This window comes from Stenella coeruleoalba, assembly GCF_951394435.1.
Source record: "Stenella coeruleoalba genome assembly, chromosome: 21".
Lineage (NCBI taxonomy): Eukaryota > Metazoa > Chordata > Mammalia > Artiodactyla > Delphinidae > Stenella > Stenella coeruleoalba.
In genome coordinates, this window is record NC_137167.1 from 14038216 (window position 1) to 14062860 (window position 24645).

The 24645-nt window shown below is 35.3% G+C and overlaps 1 protein-coding gene across 2 annotated transcripts in view; it reads right to left on the reverse strand.

Moving 5' to 3' along the window:
- Positions 1–24645, reverse strand: part of TNKS (tankyrase) — a 177445-nt gene that overhangs the window by 117037 nt on the left and 35763 nt on the right. The window contains exons 1-2 of one of the 2 annotated variants that reach the window (XM_079908907.1): positions 11768–12285; positions 11577–11672 (exon numbers count right to left, since the gene is read on the reverse strand). In XM_079908907.1, the coding sequence (XP_079765033.1) occupies positions 11577–11672; positions 11768–11906 (235 nt within the window). In that variant the 5' untranslated portion in view covers positions 11907–12285. Of the gene's footprint in view, positions 1–11576; positions 11673–11767; positions 12286–24645 lie in introns of those variants that run through there. The other variant, XM_079908906.1, reaches the window with a different exon arrangement.

The following is a 24645-nucleotide window of genomic DNA, read 5'->3' on the forward strand; positions in this document are numbered from 1 at the left end:
GTGGACCAGGTAAGTTTAGTTTAGAATAAGAAGTAAGAAAACAGACAGAACCCATGAGCAAACTCTTTATGCTCTGCAGGGAAAGCAGAAAAATGGGTGCCTAGAGAGTGATGCAGCGATCAAGAGAAAACAATTTTGTTTTACTTTATTTTTTAAAGTGGGAGCTATTAGAATCTGTCTATATGCAAATGGTATAAGCCAATAGGGAGAACATAATTGCAGGTCCTTGAGTAAGTGAGATGGGATAGGATCCAGAGCAAACTCAGAAGAGGGCTGACCTTAGCCAGAAGCAGTATGCTTCTTTCATTGTAGTGAGAAGGAATGCAGAGTATCTGAGTACAGATGCAGCTAGGCTGGTGGAACTGGTCATAGCACTAACTTCTTATTTGATGGCATCTATTTTTTCAATGAAATATAAGAAGCTCTTTCTAAACATACTCAAAACTATTTGAACTATCAGCTAGTCTATTGCAAATATCCTAAATAAATTTAAAAGTTAAGTACACATATACTGTTATTATGCTAGATCTGTGCTTTTCATGTATTTCGGACCCACCCCTTTTTCTTCCTTCTACTTCTTTCTCCTTCATTCTACTTTCGCTTCATCCTCAGGCCTGAATTACCACAATTTGCTCCAGGGCAGTTTCCTTACTTCCCATCTTTCCTTATATTAATATATTTAATGAATGTATGTCTAATTCATTTTCCTGAATTAGAAACACAACAAACATCTTCTGTTCCACCAAACAGAATAACTATGCCCTCTTTTCTTCATCAAGCTAAATTAGACATGTGAAGACTTGGGGATGGGCAGTGGGAGAAGAGGGAGACAAGGGAATCAACACCTCTTAGAGGAGCAGAATTCTACCACACCCTCCTAATCATACTGATGCAGATCTATGGCTCATCTGGTCTTAATAACCTACTGCTAAAGGAAATTCCTCATGGAATTTGGGAAACTGGGAAACTGCGGCTTCGAAACGCAAAGTAACTTTCCAGTCTACACAACTGGTAGGCAGCAGAAGTGACATTCCAATGCAGATATTCTTGATTCCAAAAATTCGTGTAACTGTGCTATATAGCCAGTGTTGCAGTCTTGCAGTACGGCCACGAACCTGCTGCTAGTGATAGCTTTTCCTCCGTAAAGTGGGGAAAGGGTTAGGAAGAGCACAGTGCCTCCTAGGTCACCAACAACCATCCTAGTCCAAAGCTTTGAGAAACTGCTCCCTAAGCAAATGTATATACACAGCTCATTCGCTTCTTCCTACCAGTTAGCACATGTTCCTCATTGATATCTGCTTAAACAGCACACTGGAAGGTAGGAAAATGTAGGTGTAAGGCAAGTTCTGCTAGAAAACACCAGGCACAAAAGTGGGTATCTGTTCAAAGAAGGTTTTTGTTTTAGGTCAACCTATATTTTTTTGCACCATCACACCCTGCTCCAGTTTCCTCAGCCTTATGAATGAGTAAGGTAAGGCAGGGACACTGACAAAGCTGGAGTACAGCAGGAAAAGACGGTATTCTGCAAAAATTCCATCAGTAAACTCTCCAACACTAAGTTAGTTACTTTAATTACAAAGCCTCTTTAATCCTAAATAATTACCAATTACTCCCTTTACTCCACTATTCAGGGACACCTCATTTTTTAAATAATAAAGCCTCATGCCATGTGTTTCAATGACTTTTTAAATTTTCAGAAAAATAATTCTCCTACGTTAGATAAACTAGGAAAATACTGGCTACTGGGCTATTCCAACCTTAGGGCTGAGCCAGAGTAAATGGAAATAATGAACAGCACAGAAAGAAGATCATGAAGGAGGGGACTATGGGCTTATCTACCAGTTACCAACTGATAAAGCAGCAAGCTGTTGATAACTTTTACTTTTAGTCAGAATTATTTCAGCTGTAAATGCTAAAATCGTAATTTTGCTTTTTATTCACCTATAAAAAGCTAATGCATTAAACAATTAAGTTCTCTGCAGCACTATGAATAGTACTGAGAGTCCAATCATACCCCTCATAACTCACAGTTGCTTAAATATATGTTTCTGATCAGCAGGTAGATTTAGAAAAATAAGCATGCCACCGAAATTCCTATTGTTCATGTAGTTACACTCAATGCTTAAATCCTCAGAGTACACATATGAGAAATGACTGACTCCAAATAGTAATAACTGATCAAAAGTAGTTTCAAGACTTCTACTTCTAGGAAACTGGAGTAGATGTACTTTTCTGTACTCTTCCCACTAAGTACACCTAAAAAAACCTAGACATCATATGTAAAATATATATAAGAAGACTCTCAATGGTGGACAGAAGAAGGCAGACCAGTTAAGGACCTTGGTACCCAAGGAATGACTCATGGTGGTGAGTTCTCAAGTCCTTTTTGCCCCATATATACAGACTTAAGAGCTGAAGAAGCTGACAACTCAGAAAATGCCAATAGGTGCAGACAAACAAAAGCCTGTTCTCTCAAGCCAAAGGGCCAGGAAAGGGAAAGTCTGGCATGACAGAAAACCTTTAGACAATAACTGCCTCTTCCAGTCAAATACTACAAAAAACGAAAACAACCCAGAAAAACAAAAACAAAAAAACTGTGGCTCTACCCCTACTCATGAAGCAAAGGCCTGTGATGAGTCTAAATTTGCAAGCTCACTAGGAAACAAGACTTTATCTCTGCCAGGTAACAATTAGCCCCTCCTCACCACAATGTTGGTGGAGACCACAGACTGCCACAAACTTTCACTACAGCCCAATGGTAACGAAGTCACCCCTCTTCTCCTCCTGTGATGTCAGTCAAAGCCATGTGGGGAAAAGATCAGCAAGGATAGAGAAGAACTCAATAACACCATCAACGAACAGGATGGAAGAGACATTTATAGAACGCTCCATCCAACAACAGCCAAAACACATTCTTTTTATATGCCCATTTAACATATACCAACATAGACCACATTCTGGGCCATAGAACAAAAATTTTTTAATGAAAAGAACTGAAAACATAACAAGTGTTGTCTAACCACAATCAGATCAAACTAGAAGGTATATCAAAAAGGTAATAGAAAAATCTCCAAACACTTAGATTCTAAACAACATACATCTACTAAATATTTAACCATGGGTTAAAGAGAAAGTATTTAACCGTGGGTTAAAGAGAAAGTCTCGAGAATTAAAAAAGAATATATTGAACTGAATGAAAGTAAAAATAGAATGTATCAAAATTTGTGGAATACAGCCGAAGTCGTACTTAGAGGGAAATTTATAGCACTAAATGCATATATCAGAAAAGAGGAAAAGTCTCAAATCAATTTTCTAAACTACCACTCCAAGAAAAAGAGTGAAATAAGCCCAAAGTAAGCAGAAGGAAATAATAAACATAAGAACAGAAATCAACATAACTGAAAAAAAAATCAATAAAACAATGACTTGGTTCTTTGAAAAGGGTCAATAAAACTGACAAACTTCTAGGAAACACTAGTAACACAGAAGAGAAAACACAAATTACCAGTTATCAGGAATGCAACAGAGGCTATCACTACAGATTCTGCAGACATTAAAAGGTATCTAACAAAAGAAAACTACAAACAACTCTACACACATAAATCTGACAGCTTAGATCAAATTCCTTGAAAGACATAAGCTACCAAAACTCACACAAGGAAAAAATATATAACCTAATTAGCCCTGTACCTATTAGAGATATTGAATGAATAATAATCTTCCAAAAAAGAAAGTATCAGGCCCAGATGGTTTCACTGATGAATTCTACCAAACATTTATAAAAGAAATAATTTCTTCTAGAAAACAATCTCATCCAGAAAATAAAAGCAGATGGAACACTTCCTAATTCATTCTATGAAGCCAGCATTACCTTAATACCAAAATAAAGACATTACAAGTAGGGAAAACTACAGAATCGGTATTTCTGGTGATGGAAATGTTTTGTATCTTGAGTGCATCAATGTCAATATTCTGGTTGTGATACCATACTACAGTTTTGCAAGATGTTACCACTAAGGGAAAATAATAAAGAGGGTACTGGGAACCTCCCTATATTATTTCTTACAATTGCATGTGAACCTACAATTATGTCAAAATGAAAGTTTAATGAAAATTTCATTAACCCTTACAATACTAAAGCATTAATGAATTCTAATGTCACACGTTCTACTTAAGAAAGCAAATGTTAACAGTAATTATTATAAGAAAATTTTAAAGAACCATTTAAAACAGTAATTTGGCTGTAGTTGAAGCTCTAATATAAATTGCAATGAAAATGCTATAAGGTTGCTACAGTTTACTAGGGAAAATGACAGTTGCTCTCAGAGTACACACTAACAAGATATTATGCTTCACAAATATGTCATTTTTGATGAGTTAAATGATCATGCTGGTTTTAATGATCATTAAAGTAGGCCTGCTGGCTTTAATTACACAAAAGGTTGATGGGAAGAGGGTGAAATACTAGAATTCTGGGTTATCTAAACAGAAAATTTCTATTCTCTCCCATTCCATATATTTATGTCTAACTATCTGTAACTCATTTAAGGTGTACACACTTAAAACTATTTGAGCTGCCTCTTATTCATTATGAATTGAATAGTTCAAACATTTTGATTATTATATCTTTCCTTATAGCTTCTGATAAATGGAATATTTATAAATGGAATGGAATATTTATAAGTGGAATACTTCTTGCCATATCAATAAACAAAGGATGTCACAGTCATCAAGGATTGCAACCCTCCTTGAGGGGTTGAGCCGGTGAGCCCTGAGGAAACTCAGAGCTGAAAAGAATACCTGCCATCTAGCAGCCATCAGACTGAAGCCACTCCCTGCGGTGAGCCCTGAGGAAACTCGGTTTGTGAAAATACAGGATACTGGCCCCAGAAAGCTGAGGTGCATATCAAAGGAATGATTTCAGTGAGCCCAGACTCTTGCATCTTCCCATACACAGAAAAGCGCTAAATTCCTTAACTTGAGATATCTGGTTTTCTTTAATTGAAGATAATCTTTTGACTACCCGTCCTTTTGTTGCAAAACTCTTATATATCCTGGCTCCTCCCCTCATTTCCTTGGAGCAGTTTCTCAGAGTCATCTGAGAGCTATCTCTCAGTTATCTCCCAGGCTGTAGTCCTCATTTTGCCCCAAATAAAAATTAACTCGCAACTCTCACATTATGCATTTTTTTAAGTCAACACGACACTTCTAAATACTGTTTTCTCAATATTTCAAATGAATGTTTTTCAAGCCTGCTGCCTAGAGAGCAAAGACTTAAGAACATAATTTATAAAGTTGGATAAATCAATTTATTATGCAAGTAAGTCATTTTCTTATAATAATATAATGATAAATCTTGCAGGTAATATTAATCAGGTAAATTTTCTTCTTTTTGAAAAGAACAATCTTTAAGCTAAGAAAGTAGAGAAACATTATATTAATGGATTGAATTTAAACCCTGAATTTATTATGGGTCAGTCCAATTTTTCAAACGTGTTTTATACCACATCCTTCTAAATGAATGAGTGGGTTAAAAAACCTGATTCTGCATATATAAGAATACTGAACTCTAGAGCCAAACTGCTTGAGTTCAGATCCCAAAAATTTCCCTTAAGGACTGTGAACTTGTAAAAGTAACCCAACTTCTGGTGTAAAAAAAGGTACAGTGATAATATCTATCTCCGAGTGTTATGAGGATTGAATGCCCTTAGAACAGGTCTTGGCTTACAGAAGCATTCAGGAGTTGTCAGCTGCTATTATTATTACTGTATTTTACATAAAGCTAACTTCTAAAAAAAACTTTGCCTTGCTGCAAGTAACCTAAAAGACAAATCAATAAAAACTACTAAATGAATTGAACAGGTGCTAAAAGGAAGAAATGAACTAGCTTCAGGTTAACCTTTGACCTGTTTGTTCAAGATGCAAATAACACTTTAAAATTTAAATCATGGTGACCGATGTCAGATATGGTCATTTTAAAAAGGTACTACTTTTATATTTCTCTCCTAAGTCCTTTTCATATTTTTAAGGTTTCAAAAAAGTATTTCAATCACTTTTAATAACAAAATCTTAATTTTCCTGCTCATGTCTAAAATTATAGACAGATCAAACCATTAATGAAATTTTCTTAACAATCAGTTAAGGGATTAACATTTTCAACACATCTTTAAAATGAGTATTCACACTGTTTTATTTCAATGACAATTTTTAACTTTCTTGCTCTAATACTAAAGGGAGTTTTTTTTTAAATCAGGAATTCATGTTAAACAATAATTTTCACCTAATAAAACTGAAGTGGATAAACATATAGTTTTTCTTTAAAAGTAAGGGATTTCCTTTCATGGTTTGTTTCCTAGGAGGTACACTGTACTATCAGATTTCCTAATAACTGATAAAAATAATTACTTAAGTTCAAATTAAGGACATGAGAAATCTGTCTTCAGTCATGGAGGCTGATAGTAAAAATGTACTACACATGAAAGGCAATATGCTCCACTCTAGTACAGCTGATGTGCAAAACAGCCCATTAACAGAACAATAACCAAAAGAAGAGTAAAAATTAGGCCTTGGTTTGAAGTCTGATGTGACATCTGGAAGTCTGATGTGACAGCTGCAGGAAGTTTGATCTTTCCAGAATTGGAATATTTTCAAGCAAAGGAACTAACCAAGAAATCTGTTGAAAAAAGGCTCAATAGATACCTTACCCATCACACCAATTAAAAAAAAGAAAAACTTTAATGCACTGTGTTTTAAGAGGTATACATGACTATAAGCAATTTAAAACCATTTTTAAGAAGCAGAAAATTTAATAAGACTCTTACAATATAGCATGAGAGTGAAACAATTAATAGCTATTGAGTACTTGTAGGACCTGGAAAATATGCTGCCCTCAGTGACCAGTAATCAGAGCCTAGATGTCCTTACTTATTCAATTGTTTCATGGACTCATCCAAGTTCTGGGCACAAGGAAGTGAGCAAGAGAGACAAAAGCCCAAATCCTTGTGAAGCTTGCATTCTATTGGGGCAAAAAATTAACAACAACAAACTAATGCAATTTCATATATCCATAAAGAAAATAAAGTAATAAATCCATAAGGAAAATGAAGTAAGCTAATGGAATTGAGAACAAGAAGGCTTCTCTGAGGAGTAAACATTTGAGTGGAGATTTGACTGATGACCGATGTGAAGTTCTGGGGCACTGTCCCAGTTTTAGTAAAGAGCAGACACAGAAAGGGGCTTCATCTGTGTGAGGAGCAGCAAGCATACAGCTGTAGCTGAAGCAAAGAGCTCCCGGGAGAACACAGTACAGGACAAGATCAGAGATATGCAAGGCAGGGGCCTGATCATGGTCGGCTAGGGTTAAAGTCTGGATTTTATTCAGGGGTAATGAGAATATATTAATGAATTTTCTAATCACAGCACTGATTTATGCTTTAGAAAGACCACTCCAGCTATAGTGGAGGCAGAGAGACCCATTATGAAGCTACCGCTGTCATGAAAGAAAGACAAAAGGCGTGTACAAGGGCTAGAGCAGTGAAGCTGGTAAGAAATGGTTGGACTGGGGATTTGAAAGTATGGTAGACCTGAATTACTGACAGGTTGCTTTCGAAACGTGAGAAGAAGAAAGGAATCCTAAATTTTGGCTTAAGCAAAACCTAGCAGTCAAACCTACCGAGGCAGGGTCCAGATCATTTAAGTCTTCGCTGATCATGCTGAAGGTTTTCGTTTTATCTGAAAAGCAGTAGGAAGCAGTAAAGAAGAAGAAGAACAAAAAAGAGATAGGATTCCAGATATATCTTGCTGATTTAACACACCAGGCTCAGCAAGCACATACCAGACCCCTCAACATTGCCTCTAGCCTGAGCCACAGCTGATTCCTTCTAGAAAGGGAGCCAGCCCATCAATCACAGATTAGCATTTCCTCAGAAGTGCAATGAATCCAGACGAAAGTTTATTCTTGAGAAACCCAGGCGCAAGTATATCCCTCTCCCTTATTCCTCTATCCCTAAATCTACTAGGAAACTGCTGGGATGAATTACCTTGGCAACCTCGTGACCATCTAAACTCACTCACTTTACATCCCTGTCATCCTCAGTTCTGCCAACGATAACTCTCCTTTGGCCATCTATCCTTTCCCAAACTCTCAGCCTCAATCTGCTGTCACCTCTTCTTATGACCCAACTTCCCACTGCACCCCACAGAATCCCCTTTACATGATTAACAAATACTCCTACATCCTTGTCCTCTTCAATGAACACTCCCTTTGTCAACCACCTTTAATTTACATGTAGCTCTGGCAAAGTAATACCACATGCAGCGCAGCCCTTTAAAAAGGAAGCTCCTCATTCACCAAACCCTCACATACTTCATTCAGGAATAGAGAGATACATGTGTGTGGATGCTAAGTCTGAATATGGTAAAGAAGCATAATTCCAATGGAATTGATAAAATAACTCTAAATTCACAAGGAAGAATAAAGGATGAAAACACTGTACCTAAATGGTAAATACTAGAGGATTAGTTCAAAAAACTAATATATCCATAGAAGGATACCATGAAATTTATAAATTCATGTTGCAGAAGAATACTTAGCACCTTCTGGGAATATTCATATAACTAAATTAAAAAAAAGATTATTAAGCAATATGTAATGTATAAGGCTGATTTGATTAAAGAGAAAGAAGAATGTGGGGTGTGTATACTAAGAAAAAAAGGTTATAAATAAAATATACCAGAATGTTCTCTGTAGGTGGTAGAATAATGAGTAATTTATTTTTGTACTTTTCCTATTTTCCCTAATTTCTAAATGAATGTATTTTTTATACCTAGAAAAAAAGGTCAAAATAAGTAATTTTTTAAAAATCCATAATCATAACACACCGAAACTGCTCTTCAATGAAATTTACAAGGCTTGTTTAGGCTTTTCCTATCCTTGTTTCCTAAAAAACAAAAAATAAACAAACAAAACCACCTCCAAGTCCTTCAGTTGACTGCCCAGAACTTCAGTCATTAACCAAAACCAAACAAAAAACCCTCAAGATCTCTTCTAAGCAAATCATTCACTTAATAATTCAACAAAGAGTTTAATGAGTCTTTCCAATTGATTATTCTCTTTAAAATACCTAAGTGCACTATTCAAAGCAGATGGCTATATGCTGGGCTCCCTTAGCTGTAAGACTAAGGGTATGTTGTTGTTTTATACAGCTCTGTAAAACCTCATGCATTCTTTATGCGGAAGAGGGTATTAGTCATTTATTTATTTTAAAATATTTGGTAAGAGAGATTTTCACTTTGTTAATTTCCTTTAAGGAATATACATATATCTATACATAATTTTAGGCAATGCACAAAAGCAGTAACATAAAAAATTTTGGAAGTCATCTTTGGCAATTAAATTCCCAAAGACGAAAAAAATAAAGAACAGAAACTTCACCCTCAAGGTTAAGTAATGGTACTACAACTACATCTGGCATAAAAATAATGACACATCATCTAGAATAATCTCTAATAACTCTAAATTAAGACTTTCAAAAGATTCTCTTTTTATCACTGCTCAATCTTTTAGATTTAACTTTGGAAATAATACTTCCACCATAATTCCATCAGAATAGAATTCTTTCCATCGGAAAGAACTGCTTAGAAGAGAACCTGCATGGGCAGAAAAACATTTTGGAATATATTTCACTGCATTATATAACACGAGTGTGTAAATATCATTAGCTTATATTTTCCACTAGAATGTTTTTCTTTTAAATCGTATCTGAAAAGTTGTATGTCATTTCCAAGAGAGCATATTTGTGAAAAAAACAATTAATGAGCTCAGTATTATGACCAAGAAGAATTTAATATCTTCCTATCTAAGCCAAATACAGTGCTAGATGCTTTTCCGGGGAAGTTTAACAGACATGGTCTCTGTCCTCCAGGAAGATTTGGTCTCTATGAGTTTTTCTGCCAAATTTCTTTCCCAAACTAACAGCCAGTATAAGCTCCCCTGAAATTCACTTCCACTTAGAAGATAGCTTCTTGCTGTTCATAACTTATATTCAAACTTTGCCTTTAAAAAAAGTGAAAGTGGATCTAAAGCAGTGCTGCATTAAATGAACAAATGGACAAATCTAACAAAAGGACAAGGCAGGTGTTGAGGATTGAAGAGAAGGAAAGGTCAGATAGAGGACACAGATACAGAGACAGTCTTGGTCAGCATTTATAATATCCCTCTAGTACTATGAATTTTCTCCTTTGGTCAGAGACCACTCCAAGGCTGCAATCATTGCCCGGGGCTTTGCTAAAGGAAGAGACTGAAAGGCTGCAGAACCTAAACAGCAGCCCTGAGGCTACAGACTTTAATTTCATTATTTAAAACTTTATAATTATATTTAAAATTCTTCTTATCTACACTGGTTTAAAATAGCTTTATTCCTCTAGTGTATGTTATCATGATTCAGCAACCAAATCACCTAAACTCTTATTAATTTAGATAAATCAGATTACTCTGATTTAGCAGAGATTATGTTAATTTTAACACTGAGGCAAGTTGTCTTTCCATGCAGAGTAATTAAGCAAAATTCCACATATTTTCAAAGCTTTCTGTATATAGATATTTTCCATTCACCTCAGAATCTTTGTTAAAAATGGACTCAAAAGTGAATAAAAGATTTATTTTCTTCAAACCTGGACAAATTTAAAAGGAAGCTAAAAGTCATTTACTTTCATACAACCTAAAACAATACTGTGAGTACTGCAGTGACAGAGGCTCCAAATTATAAATGTCAGTTAAGTAAAAGAAGGCAAAGGCAGCAGAACTCAGATGCTGAGAATAAAAACAAAAATAGATCCAATGCAGCGTTCTGCGAATGAAGATCAGTGAAAACGGTTGCTCAATATCACATCACTTATAGCATTATTTCCTATGTTGTTATTGAGAGAGCCTTTCTATTCCAGCATTTCCTTTGTTGGTTCCTGACATTTGCCTTAATAAAACCAATACTTAAGCCAAATTTTTTTACTATCTGAAGAAAGAAGGTAATCCACTGCCTCAGTTAAAAAGTCCTTTGCTATCATGGTAAAAGGGAGAAGATAATGATAAAAATATAAACAGAGTGGCAAGTGAGGAGCGGCATCATATTTTATTTAACCATTGATGTAAGCAATAAGGCAGCAGGTTGTCTTTCCGATCAAAACTACTTTTATAAAGTAATACAAATGCCCTTGCTTGCTCAATAGTGAAGGTCTTCAAAAGAATCAACTGAGAAGATGAGGTACAGGAAATTACAATCCAAACCATAAAAAAAAAAAAAGTCCAAAGCATGAATAATTATGTTATCATCTAATGCTGTAATTCTCAGAAATTCTAAGTATAATAAGCAATCCTATTGCTTATGCTTATGCCAGTATAGCGATTAACGAAAACAGTTAATATAACAAATCAATAATAAAGTAGAGATAATGGCATATATATTTGTTGAGCTTTTATCAGTAAAAAATAAAATAAAATTCAGACCATAAAGATTTTTAAAAGCAAGCAAATAGATCCAATAGCTAGTAGATAAAATAATTGGGCAGCTCTGTTTTCTTACCTGTAAGGACAGCTTTTGCTGAAGGATCCGCCAGGTCCAGGGCTGATTTCCCATCAGTGTTCCGAATGTTTGGATCAGCTCCGTGCTGCAGCAGCACTGTGCAGGGAAAGCAGAAACAGTATCTTACCTCAGGGATACAAAGATTATTTACTGGTAAGTGCCGCCTCGGCATGGTGTAGGCATAAACATACATTGCACAATTTTTTCTCTTTCAAGAAAAAAAAAAGAAAGAAAGAAAAAGAAAAAAAAGCTCTGCAGCAAAGGATCCTCTCTAGAGTAAAGCGAAGTTGGCAACTTGTGGTACAGTATTATCACATGACTTAACATCATAAACACGAAACTAGAAAAATCCTGCAACAGACAGTTTGGGTTTGCCTCCTTCAGGCAGAAGGATGGGGAGCTGTATGCTCGCTGCCTCGCGCTGTGAAATCCTCTCACTATGAGCCTGCCCTGTCTTTACTACCACTGTGGCTGCTTGTTGCTGCTGCTGCTTCACTGCTGAATTTTTCACTGCTGAATTTCCCACCGCTTCCTCGTCTTGGAACAGCTGTAATACTGTGCAAGCCTTTTAGTGCTCACTGCTTACATGTATGGAAACGCATCAGAACATACTGGCTTGCTTCCGAGAAGTTTACCAGACACAGTAACGCATGCAACTCTGGTTCCCTGCAGCCGAGCTGCAGAAAGGAACTGCCTTCCACAATAATTCTGGCCATCAAAAATTTTTAGAATCAGAAATTCAATCACTATGATATATGCTGAGGAATGAATATTACACATGCTATATTGCGTAAAAAGTAGCTACAGAGAATTTTGAGATGTGTAGGCTTCCAAAAGAGAGAATCACTGTTTAAGTAAAATCCAGATATAATTTATTAATCTAAAACATTTCTCAACTATATCTGGTATGTGTGTGTACAGGGGCGGGGTGGGGATGGTGGAGAGGGGAGGGCGGGTGTTGCTATAACACTACCCAACCAATGGTTAAACTAATAAATATATTAAAAACTAGTCTAATAAGCAAAGTTCAATTACAAGTTATTCTAACAGTTCAAATCTAACACTTTGTGTACTCCTGGAGAGAACAGGAGTTGTTACCATTTACCAATATTCTATAGCATAAATTTAAAACAAAGCAGAAATATTAAATTCAAATAAATGGTTAAAGACATGTTATATATAATGACTGTTGATGTGTCCCAGATTTTCATTCATTAACAGTCCCATGCTAAAGTACATACATTCTTTAGGAATATTTGGAAGGCAAGCCTCATATATTACTAAGTATAGAGCTTTATAAAGCTCTTCTTCTCCCTTTAATACATAAGCCATCTAGTCGATGGCTTTATTATAAGGTACAAAGGAATAGCCTTATCTAGAATTGGGGCGCAGCTGCTGGGACAGCGTGCATCAGCATCTCTTGCACTAAATCCTGGATACTTTCAGACTTGGGATAACAAAAACTAGCCATGGCTTGAAAAGATGCAGTGAGATTTTGCTAAGACTTTCACTCCTGACTGTAAGCAACGAACATAATTCTTTTCCAGATGTTTATAAAGTGACAAAAGTAGCACAAAATAGCAAGTACCATAATGTGAAACGGTAGTTATTCTTTCATCATAATGAATAAGCTTTCACAACAATATATATATTTTTTATTCCAGGAAGAAATCCCAACATGAAGATTTGGCTTGTAAAGGGTCTTTATCATGAAGCAAGCTCATGTATCAAATGTAAAGATGACAGCTATCGCTATATCTTTATTTAGATGCTGAGTGATCACATGCAAAAAGTAGGAAAACAAAGAAATGACAGCTACCATGAAAAGCTGAGTTTTTTTATCGCATACTTCGAGAACTTCAGAACCTGCTTTAAACAAGAAGTATAAGAACGTAGTTTAACAATCCTTGATGAAAATATGGTGGGAGCTTTTACTTTGCAGCTTAATGCGTGGTAGAGGCAAAACATAGAAAGCCTTATTGTTCCTCCAAAAGTCACCTAAGTCTCAGCCTTACCTATTATATCTTTGCTATTTTGCAACAGAAATCTGCCATTACAGCTTAGTTGCAGTTTTGCTTTGTTTTAGTTGACTTTGAAAGGAGTAATCTTTTCACTAGAAGTATCTGTTTTCTAAACATTTTTGAGTCATATGCATCTCGTTCATTGGACCTGAACACACAGAAACATCACTGCAGAGTTATGTAGCAACAGGGAAGAAGCAGCTGAATTTTCCAAACCAGATGCTGATAACAAAATCCACATTAGAAAATAATCGAACCATTTTAATTCACCAGATATGGGTAAAAAACCCACAAAACTCAGTAGGGTTAAGAGTTTTAGGAGCAATAAAGGTATCCATAACTAGACCACAAGGGATCTAAACCTACCTAACTTTTTATAAAAGGGCAGCACTGGGGAGATTAAATGGGAACAAAAAATAGCATCAAAAGTACTAAGCACAGAGCCTGACAATACATATCAGCTAATACTCATATTTAAAGCACATTTTAAAATGTATTTGTACTCTCAACTTTACCACTAACTACTAATTCATTGCTTTGTCCTAGAACCAAACCTTCAGATCTTAACTTTTTCTGTAAAGGGCCAGAGAGAAAATACATTAGGCTTTGTAGACCATATGGTCTCTGTCTCAGCTATTCAGCCTTGCCTCAACCCCATCATTACAGAGGAAAAGCAGCCACAGACAATACTTAAAGGCATGTGTGTGACTCTGTTTCAATAAATCTTTATTAAAATTTGAATTCTGTATAATTCTCATATATAAGAAAATATTGTTATTATTGTGTATTTTAAAAATCATTTAAAATGTAAAAACAATTCTTAGCTTACAGGACATACAGAAAACAAGGGGTGAGCTGGATTTGGCCCATGGTCATAGTCTGCCAACCTCGACCTTGGGCAGGAATAGATAAAGTGTGGGCAGTAATAGACAAAGTGTGGTCCATGGACTGTTCTAGTCCTCGCACTCTCTGTAATCCATCGACATTGAGATAACCACAGAAATCAAGAGGAAGCATTTAAAACTGTGTGTGTCATTTTAAAATTACTTTTTCCAGTACCTCATCTTTATTGTAGTTTGCCATGTATTGGGGAAGGAAAAAAACTGGTCCCTGACCACAGACAAGGTTGAGAAGCACTAAGCCAGTTCCCAGGTCTATAAAGTGAAGGACCTGGACTAGATAAATGATTTCTATGTATCTAGAATAGGCCTCAAATCCCTGATAATGCTTTAGAGTTACAGTCTAAGCATTAAGATCTAAAATCTTAAAAAAGAAAGATTTGCCTCAAGCAGACCCTTTTCCTTCCCTACGCTTTTAATCAAAATGGAAAAAAAAAAGATTTATTTATCCTAACACTTGATTTAACAAAAACAAAATTAATAGTTGAGTCCATGATCAAAGTTGTAGGGTACATACTAAAAAGTACCAAACTACTTCTTGAGCAATTCCTCAAGTCAAATTTGTTTCACACTATTCCCTATGAAGATCTGTGTGATACTATTTTCTAATACCAGAAGAACAGCACATACATAGGGCAAAGAAAACAACCATGGCTTTCAAGACTGTCAGTCTGTACTTGAAGTAGTGACATGTAGGAGTCTCAATGCTGGATGCTTCAAAAGTTGCTTTCAAAGTTCTGTGCTACCAAAAGGAATAATAAAATATGACTACAGATACATAATACAATTAGAAATTCATCTTGTAACAGATTCTTCTTCAAAAGTAGCACAAATGTCTGAAGCAAAGTTCCCAGAATATACAATCAATATACAAACTAAGGTTTGAAAGAAAAACAAGGAAACTAAAATCTGAGTAACATTCAGTAAGTAAATTCGAGACTACTGTGGACGGACATTCAAAATCTCCTTGTATTATCTTTAACCAATTAGGGCATTATCAAACCTCAAATCCCAAATGTCTAGGCTCTGTATCTCAAACCCATTTATCTCCTTTGGAAGTTTTAAGGGTGGAGAAAATATAGCAGCTAGCATAATAACAGAGAGTTAAACCCAAGGTAAGATCAGAATATTCAAAATGACATTTTCAAAAAAGCTATGGCAAGAAGGACATGTGATTTTCCTATTTCTGGTGCAAACATTCAGCTACAGCGAGCCAGATTCAAGGAGCATGCCTTCAGTCTGTGACCAATGCAGGAGAGACTGAAATCGAGTCATTTAATTCCTCAAAACTATTCAATTTAAGCATTCATATCATTTTAGAAAATATTTCTACACGTATGTGAAGCCTCATCTTATCAAATTCCTAGAAAAATATGAAGTGCTATTATGATAAATTATATTTAAGTACAGGCACTAATAACTGATTTAAGAATATAGAAGAAATAGAAACAATGTGAATTTTCCAAGCTAAAAATGTAGCAAGGCTTTTAGGTAAATTACGAAAAAGCATTTAAGTATAGTTTTCACTTTTAATGGCAGAAACCCTCCTATTAAGATATGGTAAATTCTTTGTTATGTGAATTTTAGAGCTACATTAAAGGTCTAAAACTGTTCCTCACAATGAACAGACACTCTATTTTAAAAGAAGTTATGTTTATGCTAAAATGTTTCGCAAGTATTTCATAGTCATCTTACTCTTCTTTTTTTTTTTGCAGTACGCGGGCCTCTCACTGTTGTGGCCTCTCCCGTTGCGGAGCACAGGCCCCGGACGCGCAGGCTCAGCGGCCATGGCTCAGGGGCCCAGCGGCTCCGCGGCATGTGGGATCCTCCCAGACCGGGGCACGAACCCGTGTCCCCTGCATTAGCAGGCGGACCCTCAACCACTGCGCCACCAGGGAAGCCCCATCTTGCTCTTTTAATTAGAGTATAAAAATACTCATTTGACTGAGTTTCTAAAATTAAATCACACAAAGCACCAAGTTTAGCAAATAAAATTTTTAATTTTGGAGCAAAATACTAAGAGACAAAATTTTAGCTAGCTATAATCGCCAATGCATAAGACAAAAGATATACAAACTTCTAATATATGAAAAGATGCTCAATATTATTATTCAAAAGAAAATGCAAATTTAAAAGATGGGCAATGACTCATCTTTTATTATTAATGGTATTCCATATTAATGAGACTGTACTAAACTGGAACTCTCATCCATTGCTGGTGGGCCTGTAGAGTGGTATGTAACTACTCTGGAAATCAATTTGGCAATCATTATAAAGGTAAATATACACTACTGTATGTTCTAACATCCTACTTTTAGATATTTATCCAAGAGGAAAAGAAATATGTCCATACAAAACACCTGCACATGAAAATTTCATGTTTATTTAGAAAAGCAAAAAAATGAAAAACATCTCAATATTCATCAACAGGTAAAAGGATAAGCAAATTGTAGCATATCCATACAAAAGAATACTACTAAGCAATAAAAAGAAATAAACTATTGACTCATACTAGAGGGATGAAATCTCTACAACATGCTGAGCAAAAGGAGCCATACAGGAAAGAACATATTTCTAGAACAGAAAACTAATCTACAGTGACAGAAAACAGATCAATTGTTCCCTGGGGATGGTGGAGGGGAAGAGAAAACTGACTGCAAATGGACACCAAAGAACTTTTTAGAGTGATAAAACTGCTCTATTAAATTGTGGTACTGGTTACATGGGCGTATACATTTGTCAAAACTCGTCAATATATATACTTAAAATGGATGCATTTTATTTCATTATCTCAAACTAATTTTATGTTGTAATTCAATAAAGCTGATTTTTTAAAAGCTCAATAGAGGGGTTTAATCGCAGATTAGATAAATCTGAAGAGAAATTTACTGTCCTGGAAAACATGTCAACAGATCCAAGAATGCTGCAAGGAGAAATAATCATGGACAAAGGATGGAGTGAGAAGGTCTAATATGTTGTCATCAGTCTTAAAAGAAACACATACATATTTGAAGAGATAATGCCTAAGATTTTCCCATAACTAATAAGAGACACAAATTTATACGTTCAAGAAGTTCAAACAGGATAAACTCAATGATACAGAAAAATATATTACACATATAAATTAGGAACTACTATAAAAAATAGTTGATAATTCAAAACAAAGCAATAAGTTTTAGAGTAATACGTCAGAGGTAAATAATTTGTGAACCTATTCTAACTATAGTGTATGTTATACTATATAGCAGATGTTAAGCAATGATTTAACTATAAATCTGTTTCCATGTATATTTGCAAAAAACGATATTTTTACAAGTGTAAAAACACCATATTCCTATTCTTGGGATAAATTTAATTTAGGTAACATCAATTAAATTATGTTATACCTTAAAAATTACTTTAAAATAAATGTTAATAGCTTTAAATACATTCCTACAAACACTACTCTAGAACCAAGATATATAAGGTCTGACTAGGCAAATCAAAGAAAACTCTTTGATATAAATTTAATATTTATTTTCATCTGCAAAATTTTTTGTTTTAAAAATATTTTATTTCCTCTTTATATTTTTTAGAATTCTCTTCCTTTATTAAGATCCATCTTCTTACCAGCACTTTCCACCCCCAAATAAACTAACTATTTAAATCCTTCAAATTCTAACATTCATAGGAGATAAATACTGGTTCTACATACCAAATTAAATTTGGGACTCAGAAAGAATGATCAGTTCTATTCCCTGTCAACATACTCAGGCTAATCAGTAAGTTTCTCTCAACATAAACTAGACTCATGTTGATTTTTTTTTTGATGCTCAGTGGTATCTTTTCACTGAATGAGTAGTGACATTCACTGAGTGAAGTAGGCTTCTTTCATCTTAATTAATATCCTTTGGAAAAACCTCTGAGAACCTCATAATATAATGCCTAGCCTAATGTGACCCTACTTATAAAACTCTTCTGAAATGGAGATTTAAGAGCAGGTATTCTGGTATATAATGAACAGAGATCCAAGCAAGCTGGAGAAAAGTTCTGAATTAATGGCTGTGTGGTCTTAGCTTGGCCTGGTTAGCCATAAATTAAGATGATTAAGTGATCTTCTAGTGCCTAGAGCTACACTGTCCAATATAGTAGCCACTATCCATATGTAAGTATTGAGTCTTTGAAATGTGGCTAGTGAGACTGATGATCTGAATTATTAATTATATTTTATTTTAATTAATTTAAATATTAAGTTGATACATGATACACTGGTACATGATTCAGTTATTGGAAGATGTTTAATATGTTTTGAACACCTTAGATATGTGAATCTACTGTTTCAACTGTAAATTTTATTAAATCTAAATACAGATCAAGTATTACTGATGAAAAGTTTGCTTGAATTGAGATGTGCTTTAAGTAGAAGATATACGCTAGATTTCAGAAACCAGTTGAAAAAAATATAAAATTTTTCATTAATAATGTTTTTTAATGTTATATACCATTTTTAAAGGTTATTTCCCATTTACAGTCATTACAAAATATTGGCTCTATTCCCCAGGTTGTACAATACATCCTGAAGCCTATCTTATACCCAACAGTTTGCACCTCCCACTGCCCTAACCCTATATTGCCCCTCCCCTACCTGCCCACTGGTAACCACTATTACGTTCTCTATATCTGTGAGTCTGCCTCTTTTTTTGATATATTCACTAGTTTGTTGTATTTTTTATATTTCCATATATAAGTGATACAGTATTTGTCTTTCTCTGACTTATTTCACTTAGCATAATAATGTTCTATACTCATATGTTGAAATAATATTTTGTATATGCTGCTTTAAGTAATATATTATTAAATTAATATCACCTGTTTCTTTTTAATGTGGCTATTACAAAAATTTAAATTACATTCATGTCTGGCATTATATACCTACCGAACAGCACTACTCTAGAGCAGAGTGACTGACATTTTGGACCAGATAATTATTTACTGCAGGTGTAGGGTGATGGCTCCACCATGGTGCCCTGGAGACTCTGCAAGTATCCTCACATGCTAAGCAAAGACTTGAATCACAGTTCATCTGTGTCTTGGTGCAAATGCCTTGTGACCTCTGGAAATGAAGGATGAGAGACTTGCAAGGAGCTCCTGTGAGGCCACCTTCCACTCACCTCTCTACCTTCCCTCATCACTTCCCACTTCTGATGAGGTAGGGTAGGGGGCTTTCTTCATCTCCCCTTCTATTGGCTCTTCAGCAACAGAGGATCCCACAACTTGTGCTGCAGTCATTCAGCCCTTCTCCTCTCAGTGTCATCCTTTTTGCTGTATAGTACAAGGACCACAAGGAGCTGGCACTTGTGGCATCGTTTCTAGTCAAATTAGTCAGGCCCTGGCTTTGGCCTTGGCTTGTCTTGCAACGTGAACTTGCAACAGTAGGGAGTAGCCCTGGGCATTGAAAGATGATAACAGCACCCCTGACCTCTACCCAATTGATGTAAACAGCCCTCCCCCACTGTGACAACCAAAAATGTCTCTAGATATTGCTAAATATCTCCTCAATGGGCAAAACTGCTCCTGGCTAAAACCACACCTACTCCCCGCACTCACACTCACACACACACACACGAACTTTTGTGAGGTGGAATACATGAAGGTCTATGCTTCTCCCCTCTCAACACTTTAACATACTGGGTTACCGCATTAGATTTCATTTGAAGGAAGATTTCTGTGGTTTAATAACATGATAGGAAATAAACAAATAGTAAATCAATAAAATAGTAACTAGTGTTTTTAAAAACAGTAAATAATAGTAAAAGGTAAATAATAAAAATGATTTCTAAGGATTCTTTTAATTTTAAGATGCTGTGACTTATGAATATATCTTTGAGTACTGACTTTATCAATTAGAGGGCTTTTTTTTTTTAATTACAAGGGAGAAAAAACTACTTTAACTGGCTTAAACAACACGAAAATTTATTGAATAGAGGCATCTCATCAAAAGCAAAGGCAGAAACATGTCCCCAAATTTATCCTGCTGCTGCCTATCCCTGTCTCCCAGCTTTATTGCCATCACCCTCAGCTACAGACAATACATATACTTGTACTATCTGAACCTTAATTCCAAACTCTCATTAAAGAGAATTTGCTCCAGCTTGCCTCAAATCTGGTTCTGGACTTCAAAAGCTTGGCCAGAGAAGCTGGAAGAGGCAATAAAAACAATGGTGATGGGGAAAGAGGCGTTAGTTCTAGAGTACATGGGCGGACCTCAATGGGCATCTACAGCAATAACAGATCTTAAATTTAAAGTATTATGTAGATATGGCTATACATGGTAAATGAATCTTTACAAAAATGTCTCTATTTTACATATTTCTACAGTGTTTTAATGTTTATTACAAATATATATTATTTTTATAATGAGAGAGATATTTCTCCTCAGACAAAAATGATCTTTACACATGCTGTTTAAGTATGTTCGCCAAAACAATACTTCTCTTAAAGCTTCTCTTTAAAGTAATTAATTTGTAACCAATGGAGAAATAAGAATTGGGCAGTTCTTATCAAGCAAACAACATTAAATATGGTGTAGCATTAAATAAACAATTCCAATATAAAATAAATACATTAATTTAGAATCTGTGATAATGCTGAGACTGTAGAAATAAGTCTAAAGTAAAATAGTCAAGAAGTAATTTTCTATTGTGTAAAAGTCCAGGTTTTTAACCATACTTTTTTTAGTCTTTGCCTGTCATACAAAAGTCACCAAAAATTCAGAATTCTGTCAACAACTGGGACTAGCATACTTGTGATACATAATTTTACCTCAAGGAACTATCTGTCTTTATGTGCCTTTGAACTTAGGAAAAAAATGTATTCTTATTTTTTCCTGGTGAGGGACACGGAAAAAAGTTACAAATGGGTTTCCATCTAATGAGGCACATAAAGGCAGATAGTTCATTGAGCTAAAATAAGTTCAAAAAAATCAAATTCTCTCCTAAGTCTGCTGCACTTACTAATGGCAAAACACCACAGTTAACAGTTGGTCCTCTGGAACCAGACTGAATGGGTTAGAATCCCAGTTCCGCCACCTCCTAGTTCTGGGACCCCAGGAAGCGACATCACCTCTCTGTACTTCCATTTCCGCACCAGTAAATCAGGAGATAATAACAGTACCTACTCATGGGATTATTAGGAGGACAAAACAAATAAATATTTAAGGAGCTCTTAGAACAGTGGCTAACATATAGTACACATGTGCATGTAAGAATTTTTTTAAAGACATTAGAAAATATTTAATTACTTACTCAAAAAAGCTAATCCGAGTAAATAAAATTTTACTGAATTTACATAAGACTAGTTCTTTATGATCAAACTTTGGCATGAAATGTTATAATAATAAAAGAATCCTCCAATTAAATTTTGCTCCCATTATCAAGATTTCCTATAAACAGAGAAGACCAAGAATTTTTGAAAAGGTCCGTTACATATGGAGTAACTTAGGTATAGATTATTCTGTATGTGTATATAGCAGATTCTTATATCCAATTCAATTATATCCTTTTTTCAATAAGGAGTTAAGGCAGGCCCCAATACATCTGGGAAATCAGCATTATCTGCTTACACAAACCACAATTTATTATAAGATAAAGCAGGCAGTAGAACAAATATAAGAATGATTATAACAAAGCATATCTCCTTTCTACCTGGAAACCCTAGAGAATCAAGTCTAAAAGAAAGCCCTGTCTAGGAGTCAGACAAACCTGGGTTTGAGAATACTGCTCTCTACTTAGCAATTGTCTGGCCTGAGTCAAGTGACTTCACCTCTGTCAATTTCAATTTCCTCTTTCACTACCTTCCTCCAAGGATTGCGGTCATAATTGAGACAATATATATAAACCTAGCTTGGTTCTTAGCACACAATAGGAACTCAATAAACACCCTATCCCTTCAATCAGGACCTTTTCATCTGCCTTTCAAAAATAGAATCCCATGCACAGAGTGCTAAAAAAATACCAGTTGGATTAAAATAAAGGCAAACTGGTAACAGCCCTAGGAACAATGAATTCGTTTGTGCCCAATTATTGTTTTATACTTCCTTGTACTTAGGGGAAGATTACTTTTTCTAATGCTTGACTAGAATCATGTAAATAAAACACTAATAAGTAATGAAGTAGATATTATAGTCTGACCACGTAAGTTTATAACAGGATGACAGAATTTTTACAGTTCTAGGGACAGCAACCACATGCAAAAGGTGCTTCCCAATCTCTCTGAGAGAAGTTTCACCCGCCTTTCTGAGTCCACACCTAAATTGTTAAGAGCTGAGTAAGGCCTCAAGGACTTACTAGCATTTCCAGGCAAATTCCCCCACTATAAAATATTAAGACCAATTCAGTTTTAGTGCTACAGTTTTAGTGATACAAGGTTTAAAGTCACATGTTTGAAAACATTTTTCACAAGAACACAGGGTTGAGCCAGTACCATAATATTCTGATTCTGCTTTGAATTTTAGTTTCTTAAGAAATAATATCACAACTATTATTTTCCTATGTCTCTAAGAACTCAAATGATTGGAACCTCAATATACTGTTGTACTTTCAACCTGAAGGAGGCAAAGAACATAACTGTTAAGTTTTCATTCTTTGGGAAATATATCAAATAATTTTTTTAATGTAGCTTGTTTTCGATAAATTATCCTATGAGTGATATTCTTAATGACAGTATTCAATCACGTTTCTCACATCCCACCTGAGCTCCTTTCCGCCACAGTGAGGAGGAAAAGAATGCCTTTTTCTTTTAACAGAGTTCCTCCTTTGCTCTTTCCCTTCTCTCATTCCTAGAGGGCTGCAATTTTCAGAAACAGCAATTATGATGCCCTCTAGCAACTTGAAGAACTATTTACTCATAATTAATTTGCCTTTAAAAACTTATCATTGTTCACATCTCTTTGCATTTGTCAAGCTTTCATACGCTTTTTACTTAGTCACAGCAAATCACTAGAACTTCATACTCCTGCTATTGAAGTATTTGTGGGGAAAATGTTTATGTTACGATAATTTTCCATTATCCTACCTGCAATGTCTCTGCTAAGTTAAAAGGCATAAACTGCCATTTTTTAAAAAGTTTCATGTCTTATCAAATCATAATTCAAGTTTACAAAGTAACAATGAATATGAAACAAAGGACATAAACTAATTCACATTGAAGGCAACAAAGAGCCACATATCTGTCATTACGTTTTTACCGAGTGTCAGAATACAGAAATGATCTCTGAGAACACCTTATGCTGCCACCCAAGGGAAAAGAGAGTGGAAGGAAACAAGCACTTGCTGAGGCTCTACCTGCTTTATTATTTCATTTAACTTTCCATAACAACCTGATGCAGTAGGTCTGATGCCCACCTTATATGTGAGAAATTGAGGCTCAAAGCAAGTAAATTATTTGTGGTAAAGGGGAATTCATACTTAATTCTAAAGCCAAGCATTTAATTTCTACCTTATCATTCTACACAAGTAGAAGCCAAGATCACACCAGAACTGTAACTCAAGCTTTCTTTCCTTCATGTGAATTCTAAAGGGCACATCTATGCATCTGTCCTAAATACCTTCCTCCAGCGACCAATGTCCTCTTCCTAACCCCATCCAACAACCCCCTGTGGGAAAGCAGGCAACCAGACTCTGCAGTAACACCAAGGCAGCCAGGGTTCCATTTTAGGAGACCCACTAGAATACTTCCTTCTCTTGTTCCCTCCATCCTCATACTCAAGTACAAAAGATTCTTTCAAAAGATCAACGCTCAAAATTGTGCCCCCCAAAGGCAAAATGAAATATATGCCCTCTATCTGTAACCATGATTATTTGTACCACAACAAATATAGAAATTTTCAGGCTTGACACAAAATAAACATATATTTGGACACACTGTGGGATTTCTTAATGTCTTATTTGTACTGTCATACCTGAGGGCAGAATATGAAACAACTCACAATAAGGTTACATTCTTAATCCTGGATTCTGTTTACAGATGAAAAGTCTAACACCCACCCCCATCTAAAAAAAGAGAATTAGCAGATTTAAATAACTGAAGAACTAAAACAACAAAAATACATAACATTTTTTTAAAGCCTGAAACTGCAATTATTATACTTAACAACTTTCTAGTTTGGTCAGC